Raw genomic sequence first — 20,646 nt, forward strand, 5'->3', positions numbered from 1 at the left:
AAGGATTGGTGGTTCAACACTAAACATGCAGATTTGCTAGTACATTTTAAAGACATCATATAAGGGTTAGGGTTAACGCTTACTTACAATAAACTGGAAATTTAGATTCATGACTTTCTTCCATTCATGACATGACCAGATAACAGAAAATATCCTTAACTCTCCCTGTTATGATATATGAGGACGCTACAGAATGTAATTGCCATATTTTAACTGAAAATTCATTTGTGTACAGCAGAATGGTGTTTTAGGTGTGAATTAAAAGTTCAATTGAAGAGCCCCTCTGCCTTTTATTCACTTGATCACAAGTGTTTTCTAGCAGAAGTAGTTCTAGTCCTCTATATTTGTCTTATGACATCTCTGCAGCACATGACTATGCTGGTTTTAGGATTTTTTTTTTTTACAAAATGTTCAGCCATTTTTGGGATGTAATATAACTAACAAAGAGCATATTGAGCCAGCACAATGAGGAAGGATTATCAGCACTCCTGCCCCATCCTATCTCCTGAAGGGTTCAGAGGTCACTCCTCTCTCATGGTTATAAACACTGTGCTGTCGAGAGGAAGGATCATAATAATACTATGTTTTAACCACCTTCACGCTTCAAGTTCACACACTTTAACGGGCTGGAGCGCAGGCTGTCGTAAGTACTGCTTACAGGATGTTTTGACTTAAAGAACCATTCAATAAATTAGATTATTTTGTATTATATGTATGGCTAATTTTTTGTCTATAGGTTTTAGTTTCCCCCTAGTTGTGGTTGATTTACACGTGTTCACATGCAGTTGGGGGATTTATTTTTTCTTTTTATTCTCGGAACCTAAGTGCAAGAAATCATAAGTCATAGCAAATCTGTGAAGGCTAATTGTTTCTGCTGCACATATAAAAAAGCTAACTATTTAAATTTTGAATCCACTGTATCCCACCAGTGCTGTGATCTTTATGTACTTTCAACTTTGCATTGACTTTTGTTTGGCGGACGTATTATTCCTTCCAATAGGGAAGTTATGTTTCATAAATGATTATCTGACTGCAATATATTCCTCACGTTTACACTCGGTGGCATATAAATGTCTTTTGTTCTTAGTGTAGGTATACATTTTTTCCTGTAAACACAATTTGCAGTAGATGTCATATTTCCTTAACATGATAAACTCATGAAAGACCGCTGCAAAAGCTGAAGTATGTTGTAGTGTTTACATATTGTTTTTAATATACCAGATTTCTAGAAAAAGGAATGTTGGCTTAATCTTCTATAACCAATTAGCAGAATATAGTATGCAGTACAAGCTACAGAAAAAAAATGGCAGTGCTTTTGGAATAAATCTTTTGGGAAAACTCACACCCAGATCCATTTCACAAACATTTTTCTTATTTGTGGCTCTTGTATGCAGATCGAAGAAAAGACTCTCATGCTGAGATCTCTGTTTTGTTTGGTAGCAGATTGATCACACTTTCCCCTCCAGGCTCACAGTAGTTGATGTAGGTGGACCATTAAGGCTCTTCAGTACTTTTCTAGCCCCCTGGAAAAAGGGATGGATCTAGATTTTTTCCCCCTACAATAACATGGCTCTCAAGATGAAAACCCATTTAGTTTTTTTTTAAATAATCAAATAAGTGATTAATGTCGGATTTAAGTGCAACAAACATCTGCATTATGTAAAATAGGTTTCGGTTCGGGTCTTTTGTACATGCTACTTTAAATATGAAACTGTTTTACTCAAGATGCCTTAGGAGTTACCAAAGATGAGCATGACTGAAAGTTTTTTTTCTTTCTTCTTCCTACTAACATTTGAGTATAAAAATCAAACCCCAACAATAAAACGAGCTAGATAGGTTAGATGATTACCGTAAAAGTCCAAAACTGTCGCCAGTAGTTCATACTGCTGTTGAAACATTACAATGAGACCAGTTTTCCTGTCTGTTAATGTGATGTTCGTCTTAAGTGTTACTGATTTTTGTAGAACAATTTGGTAACACTTTAGTATAGGGATCAATTCTCACTATAACCTAGTTGCTTAGTAGCATGCCTATTATTAACATATTAGCTGTTTATTAGTGCTTATAAAGCACATATTCTGCATGACCATATACTACATCCCTAATCCTACCCAATACCTAAACTTAACAACTACCTTACTAACTATTAATAAGCAGCAAATTAGGAGTTTAATGAGGCAGAAGTCGTAGTTAATGGTTTGTTTATAGCGAGAATTGGACCTTAAAATAAAGTGTGACCAACAATTTAGATGTATTGAGTTGGATTTCTGTTTCTTCACAGAGGTTTCTAAGCGAGGAGATAATGAGAGTTCACACACATACCAGATTCTGCTTTCTCTGCGTGCTGACCCTGCTGTATCATCAGTGCAGTCACTGCCACGAAGGAGGGTCCCACCATCACCACGGGCACAACCACAGTGACCATGACCACGTTCACAGTGACCTGCAGATTTCAGAATTGTCCTGCGATGGTTTATCAGACCAGTTTGTGCACAGCAGCCATGGCGAACCTGCAGAGAACGAGCAACACTACTACATCCAGCAGTTGTTCTGTCGATACGGCCACAAGGATCGTCTGGATTTTAAAGGCTTCCAGAGTCTGCTGTTGAGTTTAGGGCTGGGCAAAGTGCGCGTGGTTGGGCTGGAGCATGAAGATCTGGGCCACGATCATGTGGCACACTTAGATGTTCTCGAGGTTCAGGAAGGTCAGCACTCACATTCAGCCGGCCATCCGCATATTCATCAGAAGCCCCAAATCTCACACAAGACCCATCAACATTCCCACCATGAGAATGAACAACACGGCCCTGCCGAGGAGCTACCGTGCAGCAAAACACTTGGCACCAGAGCCGAGAGCACCACTCACAGTGGATCTGAGGGACACGATCATGGGGGACATGATCATGACCATGACCATGAACATGATCACCATGACCATGACCATGAACATGAGAAAGACAGTGATCACAAACATATCCACAGGCATGTTACGGACAGTCCTCATACTCAAGATGACCATGACCAACTTGAGCAAAAGAGTAGTGAACATGCACAAGAAAATAATGATCTCAGTGACCAAAACCACCATCATCACGACCACCATCACCACAAGCATCCCCACCCTCATCTCCATGGTTCTGACAGCGTGGAGCACAACACAGAAACCCCTCATCTCACACCCAGAATACAGCCTTCTGCCCCAGCTGAGCTACCCACCACACAACCCAGAAGAAACAGCAGACCACCTAAAGCCAGAGCTCACCGAGGCCGCAACAAGACTAGCATCAGTGTTACTCAGGCTGGCGAGCTGGAGACAAGAAGAGATGACCATGGTCATAGCAGCCAGGATCACAGCCTTATTCAGCCGCAGAGGGGCAGGAGAGAGGTTCCAGGAGAAGATCTGTCTGTGAAATCACATGCACATGGTGTTCTTCACCAACATGAGGAGGTACATCTTAGTGTCTGTCCTATGTGGCTGTTTATGAAATATGAATGGCTTTGCCCTTCAGATGTGCCTCAAGAATAATTTGAAATGGTTTCTCTTAGTTGTAGAAATACTTTGTGGTATCAAAGCACTTCCTTTGTAACAAATAAAATAGTTACTGCCAAACTTCAGATGACCTGCTTTAAGCAAGGTATCCATGCTATAATGCATAATTCATAGTTGTTATAGTTCATAGTTTTGTGGAATAAGCAGTGGAGTACAGTAATAAACCAATTTAACATTTGATGTTAAAATAACATATTAATGCCCATGCACCTTCTCTGCTGCTGTAGCATTTTTTTTTGTCCTTTTTAAATACTCTGATATATTTTGTGTTTTTTTCCCTTGTTTGTACACTTTACCGTAATTATCAGGAGCTTAAAATGAAATCTTAGTATATTGAAGTGTAATGTTTTGATATGTATCTTTTGGTAATTATTTTTCATTCTTATTTGCAGATCAATACATTTAATGTTTTCATCCATCTTCCTTATTGTAGGATGAAGTATATTTAAATAAAAATGTATTTAAGCATTGTTCATTGATCAGTACCTTTTAATATTTAATTATTTTAATACTTAAGTACATTAAAAATCTAATACTTTTTTACTTTCACTCAAGTAAAATTGAAAATGAGTACTTATATTTTTAATATTTAATTAAGGCATCTGTACATTTACTCAAATAATTGATTTGTGTACTTCATCCACCACTAGGAATTGAAGGTTATTTGGTTAATTAGCATAATTAGGAGTTGACGCTAAACTAACCACCATGCTGATTAGACTTTCAGACAGCCATTAACTAGTGGATTCCTGGTACTAATATTAGATATATTTTATATGTGATTTTATATTTCTTGTATGTGTTGAAAAATGAATAAAGGAGAATCGAGCAATGAATCAAAGTAAAACTCTGTCTCTCCCTCAGTGTCTGAATTTAACGGAGTTACTACAACAATACGGACTGAGCTCGGGTTCTCTCATATCTCCAGTGCAGTTCACCTATTTATGTCCAGCACTGCTCTATCAGATAGACAGACGCTTCTGCATCCTTCATTATCACCACGTTGAGGCTGAAGTACAAGATGAAACATCTTCAGGTACAAGTGGTCCTGTACTAGTATAATTCTATTTTTACAGAGTATATTCACTCATCTACAATTCTCATTATCTGTGTAGTTTGCTAGCTTATAAAGAGGGTAAACAGACATAGTAAATGGTTGAGAATAATTGCTAAGCCATATTAAAAGTTTAATGTTGATAGAGTTACCTTAGTTGAAACTCTTTTGAGTCCAGTGACAAGAGTCCCGGTCTAATCCACTGATTGTGTTTCTGCAGTGTGGGTCTGGATGTGGGGCTTTGTGTCGATCACCATCATCAGCCTGCTGTCTCTGCTGGGTGTTGTTCTGGTGCCCATCCTTAACCAGTCCTGCTTCAAGTTTCTCTTGACCTTCCTGGTGGCACTGGCAGTGGGAACCCTCAGTGGTGATGCCTTACTGCATCTACTCCCTCATGTGAGTTTACTCTTTGGGGCAAACTAAGATTTAACCGTTGCAAAGGTACAAACTACACAGCCCAAGGAATCAAACCTTTTTTATGCCTTACAGTCTCAAGTTGGCCATGATCACAGCCATGGAGGACACTCAGAGGAAGAACCTGCAGAGTTTTTTCTTACCAAGTTTGATGGAGTTTGGAAAGGACTGACTGCACTAGCAGGAATCTACCTCCTCTTCATCATTGAACATTGCATTGGCATGTTCAAACACTACAGGGACCAAAGGGTGAGAGGCACCACAATGTTTAAACACAGGAAAGAGGTGTTAGAAATCTTGCAAAAGTGGCAAGTAAGCTGCTTTTTACTTCATACGTGCTTGTTCACGACTGACAGAGCTGAGAGCTATGGAAGACTAAAATATAATCCATAATTGCTGCAGAGAGTGGGGCTTTTAGTGCACAGCAAAACAACCTTGGATTTTATTCTCAGAACCTAGTGCTTATAAAGGTGCTTACTTCCACAGGGAAGCCTCTGCCAAGGGAAGAAGAAAGGAGAGCAGGCAAAGATTGGGAGGAAGTTGTCAGACCACAAACTCAACAGGCATTCAGATGCCGAGTGGCTCCATCTGAAGCCTCTAACAGAGGGTGGGTCTTCATCATTTTGCCATCAAATCCCTGCACTTTATTTGGCTTTTAAGTAAAGTTGTGAGTGTTGATATCCTGGAGATGTTTCCGAGTCTCTTCCAATGTACTGAACTTTTGTAAGGATGTTATAAGAAAAAACTTGAGATGTAACTCAGCATTGTAGTTGAGATCCGCTCATTTGAGTCTGAGTCCAAGGGATGGATTAGTCAGACAAGACCGAGACCAATGTGGTTGAGTCAGAGTTTTGAGTCTGAACAATTCAGCCAGTGTACTATGACACTGGAGTAACTCCTTCCGTTCTTTTTTCATGCAGGAGAAGGTACAACATGTGAAGCCGGACACAATGACACTCAGATGACGGAGTTGCAGCCTTTGGATTCACCCAGCAAAATGCCGCTCTCCATCTCTGATTCAGATCACCCCTGCAAGGAGCCAGTAAAAACAGAAGAGGACAGTAAGCCAAAGGCAAAATCAAAAAAGCATGGACATGGGAACGGACATGGCCATGGTCACTCCCACCACGGGCACTGTCACTCTGACCAGGAAATGAAGGATGCGGGCATCGCCAGCATAGCATGGATGGTGATCATGGGAGATGGCATGCATAACTTTAGTGATGGACTTGCTATAGGTCAGTTTCTGTACATTGAAAACATTAGCAGATTTGTTTGTCTTGAATTAAAAGGGTTTCTGTATCTGAGGAACTGTGTTTGTCACCTACAGGTGCTGCTTTCAGTGCTAATATTACAGGTGGCATTAGTACTTCAGTGGCTGTGTTCTGTCACGAACTGCCCCATGAACTAGGTAAGTGGCTTAACCAGTTGCAGTATACCGAGAGACAAAATGTTGAAATAGCAGATCCATTTTCTTACATTTGACAGATGTGTGCAGTAAAAGTTAAAAAGTAAAAGCCTGTCCACACCAAGAACTAAAACTATATTAGAGTTCACAACATCAACGAACAATAATATTCTGTTAGTCATGTCTGTCGCTTTAAATGCTTGCGCTCTATAAAGTGGATTCGGATTGGCTGTCAATGTTTTTATTATTCATCAGCTGGAAAAAACATTCTGAAAGTGATTTTATCAATATTGTTCCTCTGTGTCGTTTTCGTTATCACTGTGGTGTGGATTCCCCTGTTCTCATAGAATTAGAATAATTATTAAAACGTTATCCTTGTTAACATCGTCCTTGGTGTGAGCGGGCCTTAACCCAGAAAAAAGAACATGTCAGTGAGAAAGGTCAGACTTAGCTTTAGGGGTGATGTGGTGGTCCTGTTTTGAGTCTGCAGGTTTTATCGCCAGTGAGGTCTCCTTTATCCATTATCAATTTACATCAACTCTGGAACATCAAGGCGAAGAGCTCCGTAATCGTTATTGTAGTATAAGATATGCAGCAAACCTTGTGTTTTGTGTTTGCTGATTGTTTGTTGTGAGCTATTGATTCCTCTTCTTATTCTTCAGTTGCCAGAGATGCTTCATGGTGACAGTGAGGAGCACAAGCGCTGTGAGATGGGTCACTTTGTCCTGCAGAACTTGGGCATGCTCACAGGGTTTGGTCTCATGTTGCTGATCGCCATCTTCGAGGATCACATTGTGATTGACTTTGGCTTCTAGCCGGAGCCTGAGGTCAGGGGTGGCGTCATTCATTAGCTACATTCACACACGTGCTTTGCCTTAAAGTGGCTTAGTTTTGTGATGGTACAGTCTTGCAGGCATGTCTCAAAAGACAGCATCAGTAGCTTACAGTGGACATGGACATGCAAACTAATGTGTTTACATTTCATCATCTCTTCCTCTCTAGGCCACTCAAAACGGTTGCTTGTCGTCTTCAAGGTCTTTTGTAGTTGTAGCTTCTAGACTGTTCTCTCTTGTCCTTATTCGGTTCTTTTTTTTTTTTGAGTATGTGTGTCCAATCAGACATATCCACAGCACATGAGTAGCACTCCCCAGTATTTGGGTTATCCCTTTAATATTGTAGTATTTTAATTTTTTATAGGACTGTGTCCTAGAGAGAAGCAGCTATTCATTATTCACTCATTCAGTGTCATGTTTAGCTCTTTCATTCATCTGTATTGTATCTTAGTCCATTCATTCGTAACTGGCGTGTTGTGCTGTGGATATCTAGTGTGTCACACCATCTCAGTGTCAGGCACAGAACTGTGCTAATATGGTGCAACAGAGTCCAACTGGCATCAACTCTGCAGTTTTTTTTTTTATTGAGAAGTACTGGTCAGTATTGTGTGCCAGGATCATGAAAAACAACACACTTGAGCTCTTTTCTTTAATGGATTGTGCTTTGCTGTCAACATTGACTACTTGTTTGTTTCTTACAATATATTTACTGTTCATAGCGATGGGAGCGTCCTCAGTCTTAAAATTTCATTCGCTTGTCTTTTTTATTATTATTTTATATTTTTATTGGCTAAGATTGTACTAGTGATTTGGCCAACTCTGAGTATTGAAGAAATAGGTATGCAACTGTGTGTTGAATAACCTCTGACACGGTGCTGCCAAAAGAGCGATTGCATTCATGAGGTCAGCTGAATAGTGACTGAACAAGTCCAGTATTAAAGCTAATGCTAAAGCACTGTGATTTTAAATGAAATGTCCATCAAGGAGTACATACATTTTCTTTGGGAAGTCTATTTGTTCATTGATAAAATAGTCATTATCATGATCTAGTCTACTTTGAGTTGATACTTTCATATCCAAGTGGAGTTGTAAATAATGATCTTGGTACAGTTGAAGAAGTTCATGAAATAATTATCTTCCCCAAAAGAGATTTGCTACTGAAGACTTGTGTTTTTTGTTGAAGAAGTTGGCATTTTGAAACACCTTTTGTTACTTTATTTTAATTATATGACATGTTTGGTATTACTGGATAATTTGTGCAAAATTCAGAATGTTATTTTGTGAGACATCAGCACCTTTTATACACTGACCATCTAAAAACTTGCTCTCTGGGAGAACCATTCCTTTTTTTAACCTAAACATTGAGTTAGCCATTATGAAATGTTCTTTTTTGACAATCTTAAACGCTCTCGTTTGTTGACACCCTCCTATTATTAAAATTAATGCACACATTGGCCTTATGTGCACTTGTATGAAACTACAATCAAATCTATAGAACGTCTGTTCATCTGTCCCCCATTGATGTGATTCTTGTTAATGAGTGCAACATTTTGATTGTGCCAAATATGGGCTGCGTTTCTAAAATTGCGCACAAGTGCTGCCTGTGCCCGCAGTCGCCTCTACACATTCCACTGGCTGTGTTCGCTGCTTGAATCTTCTACCGTCATGAGTTGGTGGGGCATGTTATGTGATTCATGCTTATCCTGTCACCATGTGACATCCATTTATTTGTTCTCGTGGGTGTGTATCGTTATTAATTGCATTCATCAAATATATTGATGGATGGAAACATGCATGAGACAAGTGAAAGTGTCTAGTTTTCAGCTCTGTTATAAAATGGAGAGATGAGAACACTTCCAGTTGATTTCCTCTTTCCCTGAAGAACTTAATTTTCACAGCTTGAATGTAAAGCCAATGAGTTTTAGGGGTCATGTGAGCAAACCTAATCAGTCTTCAGAGATTAGGTCTAAATCCTGTGTATGTCTTTGAAATGAAGTTGTCCATTTTGTTAAACCGAAACCGAGCTCTAGAGCTCAAATGAAACACCTCAGTTAAGTGGTGCAAAGAAATAAACTTGATAATAAATATAAATTACACACACCAATTTTCTTAATGCTTTACAGTGTATTCCAAAAAAGGACCATCCAGATATTTACTTACATTTGAGTATTGTCAGTTGTTTGGGAAGACATTTATTTTTAAATCCTCTGTTTACACAGCTTGGATGTTAAAGCGTTTTCAATACATTTGCCATTCTTGCTGATTGTCTGTGCATTTCTTTGGCAGAAGTGGAAAATAAAGTTTGCAAAGCTTACTTTGAGTGTTTCAGCTGATTAAAAATCTATCTGAAAACTGTTCTACTCATATATATATATATATATATATATATAATTATTTAAAATGTATAATCTATTAACTATTAAAAATCTATTCATTATATATTTTTTATTTCTATTAATATTTTTTTAATTTCTAAAGACTTATTCATGTGTTTATTAAAAAGTATAATTTGTCTCTAGACAGATGGTATTTCGAAATCTAAAATATTATTTAGCTACAAATACTTTACTATAGAGTGAAGTAAAGGATACAAGAAGTGTATCTAGGAGTTAAGCTGACACAGTAAGGCCACGCCACGACGGATCCAGTGCTCTGGAGGCACGTCTGAATTCAGGGTCATTGCTATGACGTAGTTGGTGGAGTGTCCAGTGGTGGAAAGGGTTCCACGTCTCTCGCTGGTCTTGTAGACAGGAGAAATGTAGCACTGACGCTCGGGAATGTCCTGCTTCTTCATGGGCTTCAGCCAGATCTGCAGATAGACAGTGTGATGCGTAGATGTGAAGCATTTTCTTTGCTCATCCTCTCTCCCTACAATCTGATTTGATTACTATTTAAATATGTAATTTCAGTGTAATGGGATGTGGTTGGTTATTTCAGCATTTCTGAGTCACTAAGAAAATGGTGGTGAATCAACACTCATGTTTCCTTTGTTGATAATCAAACCCATTTTCCTTGGCATGGTATCCAAGATAACTCAAAAACAAAGAAGACCCAAAACCCCTTTATCAGAAGCACTAAATGTACCTCCTCTGAAACAAACTGGTACAATTTAAAGTTGGTGGTTTAATATGACTTATGGATGTTTATTTTCAGTGTTTCAGATGAAATGCTTTCAGCTGAAATTAATAATGGCCTTCGAAAGAAATTAGCATTTCAAAGTTTTACCGTAAGTAACAAATGCATGTTTTTAATTAAGTTCAGCTCTTGTCAAAAAGTTATTTTGGTAATGAGTTGTCCTGAAATGTCTGAATATTAAACGGCAGTGAATGCATTATTTATTGTGGCAATGTGCATTGTGCAGAATAAAGAGGGCAGAATTAATAGAAATCTTTGTTTTCTCTTCCTGTTCTGTTAAGAATACTTAACAACCTATTTGAATCTCACCTGCTATGATATTCATGTCATATATAGACATAACTAGAATTCCATTCATATACTGTATTTAAATACAAAACAACATTTCTATTATGAAAGAGTTTTCTTCTTAAACTTTCTTCAAGAGACCCAAGAGTTGGTTGAAGTACATGGTGATGAAAAGAGCCGTCTTCAAGGAAATGTGAAAAATGGGGTGTCAGACTCAGCACAGACCACCTGCTGGGTGTATGCTGCAGAATTTCAGATTCCCCTTAAAATGTTTTATGTATGTATTATTATTTGGTATTGAAGAAAGAATAAAGCAATTATCTAGCTGTGTTGCGGCTACACTGGAATTAAAATCGCATTTTTGCTTTCTTAATACATTATCAGTACCATTTTATTTTTAAAGTGTGCACATTTGATTTTTTTAGCATTATTGTCCCTTGATTTAACATTTTTGCATGCTGCTGTGAAATTAGAAAATCTTTTCTCTCAAAATTGATTCTTGCTTCCATAGTTATTGTTATAGTTTGCCTACAGGCAAATACATTTTTTGAACTGCACTGAAACTTTTGAATTGCAAGTATTTGCAGGTTTCATTTTTCAACCGACTGCTCATTCCAAAGGAATGACTTTCTTGTGACTTAAATCTCTGTGTGTAATATGTACCCACATCAGGAGCTATGCATGATGCCATCAGCCTCATTTGACTGAGATTATACATTTTACAGCTTCTCACCACAGGCATGGCGTCATGCAGGATTTTGGAGAAAGACTCTGCCAAGCGCTTTGTTCTCCGATCCCATCGGGCACCATCCAAGAAAAGGCCACGGATGTAAACACCTGAGCAAAAATAAAGAAAGTACTGAGGATTAATAATTAGAAAAAAAGGGTACTGCATAAGGGCTTTCACACTATAGGAACTAGCCCCCAAGCTACTACTAAACTAGCTTGGGTCCCCCAAGAACTACATTTTCCCCTAGGGCCAGTTTCCGCCAGTAAGAACTCTTAAGTGACGTAATCCGGCTAACAACAATGTCATCTGAACACAGCACTTAACAACGTCAACAACTGGAGGATGGAAAAGTGCCTGGACTTAAGAGTCAGTCCATCGATCACTGTTTTCCATATTCGTGGAGTTAGTTTGTGGAGTAAGTGTATGCAAACTGTGTATTTAAATGACTTTTTAAAAAATGGTGGAAGCCAGTGACCAAAACCATTGACATGCATTTGGCCAATCAAGAGCCCGAAAAAGGGTATTTATTGTTTGAATTTCTTAAAAGATGACAAAATTTGAAAGCTGAGACTACCTAAAGTAACCTACTCTGTCTTGTCTGTCAGCGCGTTGTCAGTTTACTCTTTGCTTAGCAATGTATTTTTCACTTATGTAAGAATGTGTGGCGTGAGAGCGGCATGGATTGTTGGACATAGCAACAGTAACGAAGGGGGGTGGGTCTTTGTGAAGGGTCACTTTAGTCCCCCCAAAAGTCATTCCTATAACTAAAATGGTTCCCAGTTACAGTAGTGCAATGCAGACATGCCAAAAAAGCTTGTTCATCCACCATTGTTATAGGAACTATGCAAACGTCCCCCCGGGTTAAAGCCCATCATGAGAATTTTAGAATAAAATTTAAAATGAAAGGGAAAGTTTACACAGGAATAAAAAAAATTCTGTCATTAATTACTCACCCTCATGTTGTTCCAAACCTGTAAGACTTTCGTTCATCTTCAGAACACAAATTAAGATATTTTTGAAGCATTCTGAGAGCTCTCTGACCCTCCCATAGACAGCAAGGATCCTAACACGATCAAGGCTCAGAAACATAGCAAGGAGATCGTTAGAATAGTCCATGTGACATCAGTGGTTCAACCATAATTTTACAAAGCAACAAGAATACTTTGTGTGCAAAGAAAACAAAAATAACTTTATTCAACAATTTGTCTCCTCCGCGTCACCCTACAGCGCCATTTTGGAGAGTATCACATACATAAAAAAACGTATGCTGTTCTGTGTCAGCAGCACTATACGTGGATATGCTGTTTACGTTGTTTACGCTTTGATCTGAATGTAAACAACATGTCCACGTACATACGTTGTTTACGTATGTGATACTCTCCAAAATGGCGCTATAGGGTGACGCGGAGAAGACGAATTGTTGAATAAAGTCGTTATTTTTGTTTTCTTTGTGCACAAAAAGTATGCTCGTAGCTTCGTAAAATTACGGTTGAACCACTGATGTCACATGGACTACTTTAATGATCTCCTTGGTACATTTCTTTTCAAGACATGAGGGTGAGTAATTAATGACAGAATTTTCATTTTTGGGTGAACTATCCCTTTAACAAGCCAAAAACAGATATAGTTTAACAAGTGAGCATGAGAACGTAGATGTAACCTTTTTACTTAGTCTATAAAAATTGACTGCTGAAATCAAAATATATAGGGAATGTAAAAAACTTTGCAAAGCAAACTGTTGAATCACAATTCCCAATGTCACTACTATGCAAGACTACAGGACACACATTAAACCAATATCATGAAACCTGTTACCTTAAATTACTTTAAATTCAGAAGCAGCTGATTTTACATAGACTGATCATTGACCGTGTTCACACTAGAGTCACATTCATCCATCTTCAGCAATGGCTATAATTAAAACATACTGCTTTAGGTCAAACTGTGTGTTGTGGTGACTAATGTGATGTCTCCTCACAAGGACACAGGCTTGAATGGATGTCACTGGTTAAAGTTTAGCTGGGAGCGTAGTTTGATTGGCTTGTAAGCTCAAATATTTAAGACACGAGGAGCTGCAAAAAATGTACTTAAAGTATAATTTTTCCATTAAAAATTTAAGAGTAGAAAATCCTCAAAATAATACTTGAATAATAAAGTACTTTACACCCCTGCACACAAATGCACACTAACTAAAGGCCCATCCCATTTTATACACTGACTGACTGAACTATAAAAAATAAAGTAGACACAACTAGTTAGTATCTGCTAAAGTCTAAAGACACTCATAAACAGCCTCATGCAGTGTGTGATGGCCTCAGAGAGATGGGTTTCCTCTGGAGAGATGCTCATCATGTACTGATGAAAGAGCAGCAGGGGGCTGATGTCAGAGCACTGTAATGTTGACTCTGATTGATGGCACTCAGCCGCGGCGAGGGGTTAATGAAACGGCATCTCTCTTCCCTTTTGTCACTTGTTACCCATTTCCCTCTCATATATTTTACATTTCATGCTTGTCAGTACTCCCTCTTTGTCTTTCTCACCATCCTCTGGGGGGTTTTTGTGTTCCTTGTCCTCCATGACTTCAAAGTCGAAGCTGAGCAGGTCAATGGGGATGGTGTATTTTCGGGCATAATTCTGTTGGCTTCCAGTGAGGAAGGCCTGAGTGAAAAAGAACCCGGACATCCAGAACACTGCAGGCGTGCCATCCACATACCAACCCTGTGTGGATGACACAGATGATACTGATATTAAAGACCAAAATCAAGAAACACAAGCAGTTACAACTAATTCTAGAGGCATAACTTGAGGGCCAAAAAGAAACCTTTGGAATGTAACAGGCTCAAAGTTTTATTTTTTCCTTTTATTGAAAGGAAGGGTACTTGTATAATACATTTACAGTTCAGTCCTTTGCAGAAGCAGTGTTGTAATCTGAGCTCACTGAATGAGACAGTACGTCAGCTGCATTTCATGTGTTTTTCCCGTGGCTCACAATGCACACTAGAATGCTTTCTGCTTTAACTGCTTTATGTATGAATGTGCATTTTAGTCTCCAAATAACTCACTGGAAAACAATCGATTTGAAGTAAAGACTTTGAATTAATCACTATCAATTATTATGAAGTATTGTGGTTACATTTTTATTACAAGACTGTGTTTGTGGACACATCCAAAAATGTATTTATATAGCATTTGTATTCATATGGCAGTTATTTGAAATATACGTAAATCTTATTATGTAAATTTCCTTACTGTAGCTCTTGGTAAATTTAATGCATCCTTGTTTAATAAAAGATTTAAAAAATTTTTTAAACATCTTACAGACACCAAACTGAGTATTAAATGACTGTAGCCTTTAAAACTCAAAACTGAGTGATTACTGTGATTTCCACATGACAAAAGTGTGTATGGCACAACTTATGGTAGAATGAAAAGTATTCTACTATACATGCTTTATGACTACAGAGTTTACCTGTAAAAACTGGAGTCTTTCAAGAAAATCATTGATGTAGCTTCCCAGTGGTTTAAGGCTGGGATACGACTTCTTCATCCACATGGCAGGGATGCGACCCTTTAGAATGCTGCTTACAACTTCCTCAAGTTCAGCAGACATGACAACCAGACCCTATGCCAAGACACAAACATGCATTCATTAATTGGTTTTGTGTCCTTTTACCTTGATTGTTTTAAATGATCAAGAGTGTTCTTTTTTATTCTTTATTTCTTTTTTTAGAAATACAGTATCACTCAAAATATTGGTTAAGTGTACATTCTGTGTACATTCCTCATATCAGTCATATTTACAGTATATTGCCATTTTCCCTTCTAGGGAAAAGTTACGTCGTCCTTTTCTTTATGTCTTTCTAAGTGCTGGTTTCAAAGGTTTGTATTTGATGTGGTATAGAGATATATGATCATAAATTATAATGAAAGGGTAAAGGAGGGAGGTTCCTCAGAGCAGAAATCAAGCTGTAGTCAGGAAAGATAAAGGGGTTAGATTATAGGATAAGGGTTCACAATGTGTAAATGAAAGCCAGGGTTGTGATCAGATCTCAGCATATGCATCCATCTCACCCTGCGGGGCGGTAATGCTTACTGGGATCAGAGCTGTCAGTCAAACTAAAGGACAAGGAGGCTCAGCTGGAGTGCACAGCATTAGGACATGCCCTGGGGCACAATGAATTTTCCCCGTATCTTTCAGCAGGGAGTGAATGTTCAAAAACTTTTCTTAGTTTGCTTTGCTTCTACATATATAAAGGTTTGTGTGGAAATAGTAGCATAATTCAAAAATTGTGCTAATTTGAAACAATGGATCAACGCAAACAAAACCATCATGCATTTTAGAACTTCTTTTTACAACTTCCCCCCCAAAAAAACATGATGCTACCATATACTCCTGAAAGCTAATTGAATGTGGCTAACTGGAAAAATCAGAGTACAATTTGTGCCTGGAAACATGATCGATAGAAGTGCTGAACCTTCACAGTGGTTTTGCTCATGTTCTGACCTTGATGGCCTTCTGGATGTTGACACACGAATCCCGTATAGTCTGGAGGAGTTTGTTGAATCGTCCCATCTCCTGCACCAGCACTGTGTTCATGCTTTGGTTGTAGCTGGTGGGGTACTTGCGCATGGCAGCATCTGTATCGAAATCTTGAGGAAGTTTATTGAGAATGTCTGCAGCCACCTCGTACACCATGTCATCTGAAGATGCAGCACTGCCACCTGAAGAACGGGACTGTGAGGAAGAAATGGGGCAAAAAATTTACTCAAACCATTACAAACATCAAATAGGTCATTATAGTACTTTGAGAGTTACTTTAAACTAGCTACTTTGCACCAATAATCAAAATGTGTTTATGCACCTGAGTGAGAAGAATGCTGTCAAACAGCAGCTGTGTTTCCACTTGGTCCTTAGTAATATCAGCATTGGCATTCATGCCAAAGATTTCAGGTGAGGGATTTAGAGGTAGTGTCTTGGTGTACTCAGTGTAGCTGTTATACTGAAAAGGAAACAATCAGCTTCTTAATGCAATACTAAATCCATGATGGTGATGCTAAATAATGGCATGCACTTAAAACAGGCTACCCTTGAGATTGCTGACATTTATAATAATGGCTATGCAAATGACATTCATGAATAAAAGATTTTGAGAGAAAATGCCAAATAAAATTGGGCATAGATTATACATGTGCTCGCAAATAAATCAGACATCACCACTGGCAGCAACCCGCTGTGTTTAGTTATTGAATTTATAGCTCATAATTCCTTTTCAGAACTTTCATAAAGAGGCAGACCAATGCCTCTCCAAAAGATGCATGTTTTTTTGTTTACCAAAGTCAATTATATCTGTAGGCATTTTAAACACAGCCGTATAATGTGGGAGGGATTCTGACCCACGAGCTGACAAACACCTTGACTGAGCTTGTACAAAGACCAGAATTGTCGTTTTTCTCTTATAATTGCTTCCTCTTAGGCTTTGTTTTGAATGAGAAACATTGGCTTGCAGAGGTGCATAAGGTCTTCTTTTGAAGGAAATATGATGAAGGATGGAAAATGAAGCCTTAGTTCAGTTTGGTTTCTGGCGTTATCTCTGTAGAGAATCTCTTTGAATTTTATATGACAGAAATATTGAACTAGCTTTAATGTCAGCTGTGGAAATTTTGTGACATAACCCCTCTAGAACTGGACAAGCTTTTTGAACTATAAAATGTGTTCTTTAAGGATTGATAACTTAATCAACTCTGCTGTATCCATCTGATGATTCTAAAAAAAATCTGCTCAATCCACTGAAAAGTATATTGATATTCTTTCATTTTCTTGTCTTTTTTGTGTCATTTTCATAGGACTTTTTATACTATATTTATTGTATTTTTTTTTCTTTAACTTAAGATAGGAATAATCTTTGACTTGATTTGAACTGTTTTCAACATTGATAATTATAAGAAATATTTTTTGAGCACCAAATTAGCATATTAGAATAATTTCTGAAGGCTCATGTGACACTGAAGACTGAAATAATGGCTGTTAAAAATTCAGCTTTGTCATCACAAGAATAAATTACATTTTGAAATATATCAAAATAGAAATATATCAAAACAGTTATTTTAATTTGTAATAATGTTTCACAGTATTACTGTTTTTATTGTATTTTTGAGCAAACAAATTCAACCTTGATGAGCATAAGAAACTTCTTCAAAAAAAATTAAAAACTTTCCAACCTCAAACTTTTGAATGGACATATAATATGACAGACTGAATATGCTGTACATAGTGTGTCTTACATCTCCTTCTGGTGGTGAGTAATACAGGCCACTAGGGTCAAACTTGTAATCAGCATTGTCAATGATCTCGGAGGTGTAGAAGATGGAAAGGATTGTGCTCAGGGTTCTGCGATCCCAGTCGTCTGTGACACGACCTCCGTAGTTACACTCTCCTGTCATGTAGCGAAGAGCATCAAAAGGGATCTCCTAATAAGAACAAACAAAACGAGTGAAATTACCATATAACCAAAACTAAACGTAATAATATGAACTATATATAACATGGTGGATAAACCTTGGGATGGTCAGACTAAGTAAAGGAAACAGATGACAAATCCACTTCCCTGATGAACCATTTTTGCAACTCAGCTCTTTTTGGACTGAGGTGAAGCTAATTGATCAAAAACAAGAGATGTTTGATTCCTCATGATTATGAATCACCTTACTTATCATGAGTGCTATTTATATATTTTTTGAATAGTGTGGCTACATCATTTTGACCATGACTCATGGTGAGGGCTGTGCCCCAACTGTTTCACCCTATTGTTTAGATTGCTTTAAAAAAAGAAAAGAAAAACCCAACAACAACCTTTTCATGTGTCTTAAAAGCATGGCCGCTCAACAAAGGCTCTTTTTTATTAAGTGGAGGTGCATGTCAGGCTAGTGGGTTCAATATAACGATCTTAAGGCGGGATATGAAAAGATGGACAGAGGAGTGGCAGGATTGTGACATTTCCCGTTGAAATTTCCCTTGCTAATGCAGTGGGTGGCACTCCGTAGCACAGGAGAAATGTCAGAGCATTCAGGGAGGCTCTTGATCAGTTTGTGCAGTCTGCTTGTTTTGAAAGGAGGAAGGGAAGTATGAGGAATGCTTCTCTGAAGTTGGGAAAATGTCAAGAATGCTCTTTTTTTAGGGGTGGTTTAAAGGGGCGCGCTGGAAAGCATGAAAAGGAAGAGGGTGATGTGAAGAGTGTGTGTGTGTGTTTCAAGAACAGTAAAAGGAAATTTGTTTGTGTGTGAATACAACGACGAGACAGGTACACGTGTGATCTCACCTCATACTGGTCCAAGAACATTTGTAGCTGCTGGACTGAGATCCGCAGGTCTGTCTCGTTGAACTCATAAGGGATGTTCCAGCCTAGAGGACCAAATTTTCTCCTCTCCTGGGTCAAGGCGTGGAAGAAGCACAGGCTGAACAGCAGCTTCTTAAAGACAGCCTGAAAACACACAAACAGATGCCACTTTTCTTACACATAACGGAGTTCAAAAATAAACATTAAGACCATCAAAGGATATGCATCATATTGAGAGCACTTTAAAAACCCTCTGTGAAGGACCTACCGGCTTTGAGCTACTGTCAAAGAACTCAGGGTCTGATATGGGGTCCATGCAGAAAGAACGGATGATGTTGGAGCGCAGCCCCTTGGGAGCCTCATTGGTCATTTTGACTCCGTTTTGCAGTACAGCCACGGGAAAGTTGGGAGAGGGGTAACTGGTCAGCCACAAGCGGAAATCTGGGTGAGTGGTATCTGGATTCAGCTCCTGCAGAAAGTCAAAGTGCTGCTTCATTTCCATTGGTGGACCTTGTTTTATGTAGTAGACATGCACACATTGACTATGAACAGCTACCATCCCATCATATTTGGATCATCTAATCTTTATGTACTACCTCACAGACACGCTCGAGGGTGGACATCCAAGAGGTGGCCAGGTGGCAATTCTGTAAAACCACCCAGGCTCCCTCCTTGACGCCAGTCTCAATCATGCCCATGGCGATGGGGCCCTGACCTTGTCCCAGAGACAGGGAGGTCAGTCTGTTGCCTGTGAAACCCTGAACAAAAAGGCAGACATGGTGTGTTAACAATAGAAGAGCATAACCCTTCACACAAGACATCACACATAACAAACCAAAACCCTTAAAGGGGTGGTTGATTGTGATTTCACTTTTTTAACTTTAGTTAGTGTGTAATGTTACTGTTTGAGCATAAACAATATCTGCAAAGTTACCACGCTGAAAGTTAAATGTAAACGGAAATATTGTCTCTTAAAATTATGGCAGTTTAATGCATACAGTTATGGCTGGTAGGGACTACAACAAGCTACTTCCTGGGTTGGTGACATCACAAACCCTGACATTTACATAAACCCCGCCCCCAGGAACAACAAAGGGGGCGAGGCCATGCAGCACTGCCTTAAAGGGGTCATATGATGTTGCTAAAAATAACATTATTTTGTGTATTTGGTGTAATGAAATGTGTTTATGTGGTTTAAGGTTAAAAAAACACATTATTTTCCACATACTGTACATTATTGTTTCTCCTCTATGCCCCCCGCCTTTCTGAAACGCGTCAATTTTTACAAATTGGTCTGAAAAGCGAGGTGTGCTCTGATTGGCCAGCTATCTAGTGCCTTGTGATTGGCCGAATACCTCAAGCGTGTGACGGAAATGTTACGCCCCTCACCATACTGTGATGGTGTGTCCCGACCGGAGCAACAGGTTCTCTTGTGAAAACCTGGCAACCCTGCCCCTTACCATACTGTGATGCCTGTGACGGAGTGACGAGACAAAAACATTAAAACCCATTATAAACGCGGCATTTGTTGCATCCAGTGGGGACATAATTATGGATTATAATGACTTATACTGTCTTTTTACGTGTTGTGTTGCGTATTGCTCCGCGTAAACATAAAACCATGTCTGCATTTGTGATCGGAGAAATGACTAACAACAAGCGCTACTCTACACTGCTCAAAACTAGCGTTTGAATCATCAGTGGCCAATCCTGAAAATGAAAACGTACTTGCAGTCTGACTCAGAACAGCCAGCATTGTAGTCTACTCTCCCAGGATCAGTAAACAGTCCTCCATAAAATGTGCTGCACACATCTGAATATTTGGGTTGAACTGTTCTGGAACAGTGATGTAAATACAACTTAACCACTGATTTCTAGTCATGTCCTCTTTTGGAAGGCC

General features: G+C 38.7%; 2 protein-coding genes across 2 annotated transcripts in view; one reads left to right on the forward strand and one right to left on the reverse strand.

Moving 5' to 3' along the window:
• Nucleotides 1–479: 479 nt before the first annotated feature.
• Nucleotides 480–7,241, forward strand: slc39a10 (solute carrier family 39 member 10). The gene is made up of 9 exons (XM_016238746.1): nucleotides 480–643; nucleotides 2,282–3,448; nucleotides 4,415–4,586; nucleotides 4,825–5,000; nucleotides 5,094–5,267; nucleotides 5,505–5,625; nucleotides 5,939–6,256; nucleotides 6,349–6,429; nucleotides 7,096–7,241. Exons 2-9 carry the CDS (start codon nucleotides 2,303–2,305, stop codon nucleotides 7,239–7,241), a joined length of 2,334 nt encoding a protein of 777 aa, XP_016094232.1. The 5' UTR covers nucleotides 480–643; nucleotides 2,282–2,302.
• Nucleotides 7,242–9,755: 2,514 nt separating this feature from the next.
• dnah7 (dynein, axonemal, heavy chain 7) overlaps nucleotides 9,756–20,646 on the reverse strand; it is a 75,044-nt gene continuing 64,153 nt past the window's right edge. Inside the window, exons 56-65 of the mRNA XM_016238762.1 lie at nucleotides 19,343–19,504; nucleotides 19,015–19,215; nucleotides 18,729–18,890; nucleotides 17,695–17,880; nucleotides 16,275–16,412; nucleotides 15,917–16,147; nucleotides 14,882–15,034; nucleotides 13,953–14,130; nucleotides 11,416–11,519; nucleotides 9,756–10,068 (exon numbers count right to left, since the gene is read on the reverse strand). Coding sequence (XP_016094248.1) covers nucleotides 9,862–10,068; nucleotides 11,416–11,519; nucleotides 13,953–14,130; nucleotides 14,882–15,034; nucleotides 15,917–16,147; nucleotides 16,275–16,412; nucleotides 17,695–17,880; nucleotides 18,729–18,890; nucleotides 19,015–19,215; nucleotides 19,343–19,504 — 1,722 coding nt within the window. The 3' untranslated portion in view covers nucleotides 9,756–9,861. The remainder of the gene's footprint in view (nucleotides 10,069–11,415; nucleotides 11,520–13,952; nucleotides 14,131–14,881; nucleotides 15,035–15,916; nucleotides 16,148–16,274; nucleotides 16,413–17,694; nucleotides 17,881–18,728; nucleotides 18,891–19,014; nucleotides 19,216–19,342; nucleotides 19,505–20,646) is intronic.

The sequence above is a fragment of the Sinocyclocheilus grahami genome, unplaced genomic scaffold (genome assembly GCF_001515645.1).
Source record: "Sinocyclocheilus grahami isolate Dianchi unplaced genomic scaffold, SAMN03320097.WGS_v1.1 scaffold547.1, whole genome shotgun sequence".
NCBI lineage: Eukaryota > Metazoa > Chordata > Actinopteri > Cypriniformes > Cyprinidae > Sinocyclocheilus > Sinocyclocheilus grahami.

Bases quoted from the DNA above. Each gene is read 5' to 3' on its own strand.
- slc39a10 (XM_016238746.1), top strand. From the start codon at position 2,303: ATGAGAGTTCACACACATACCAGATTCTGCTTTCTCTGCGTGCTGACC. The intron at 5,001-5,093 runs GTGAGTTTACTC...TATGCCTTACAG, and splicing joins TACTGCATCTACTCCCTCAT to TCTCAAGTTGGCCATGATCA. The intron at 5,626-5,938 runs GTGGGTCTTCAT...TTTTTCATGCAG, and splicing joins TCTGAAGCCTCTAACAGAGG to GAGAAGGTACAACATGTGAA.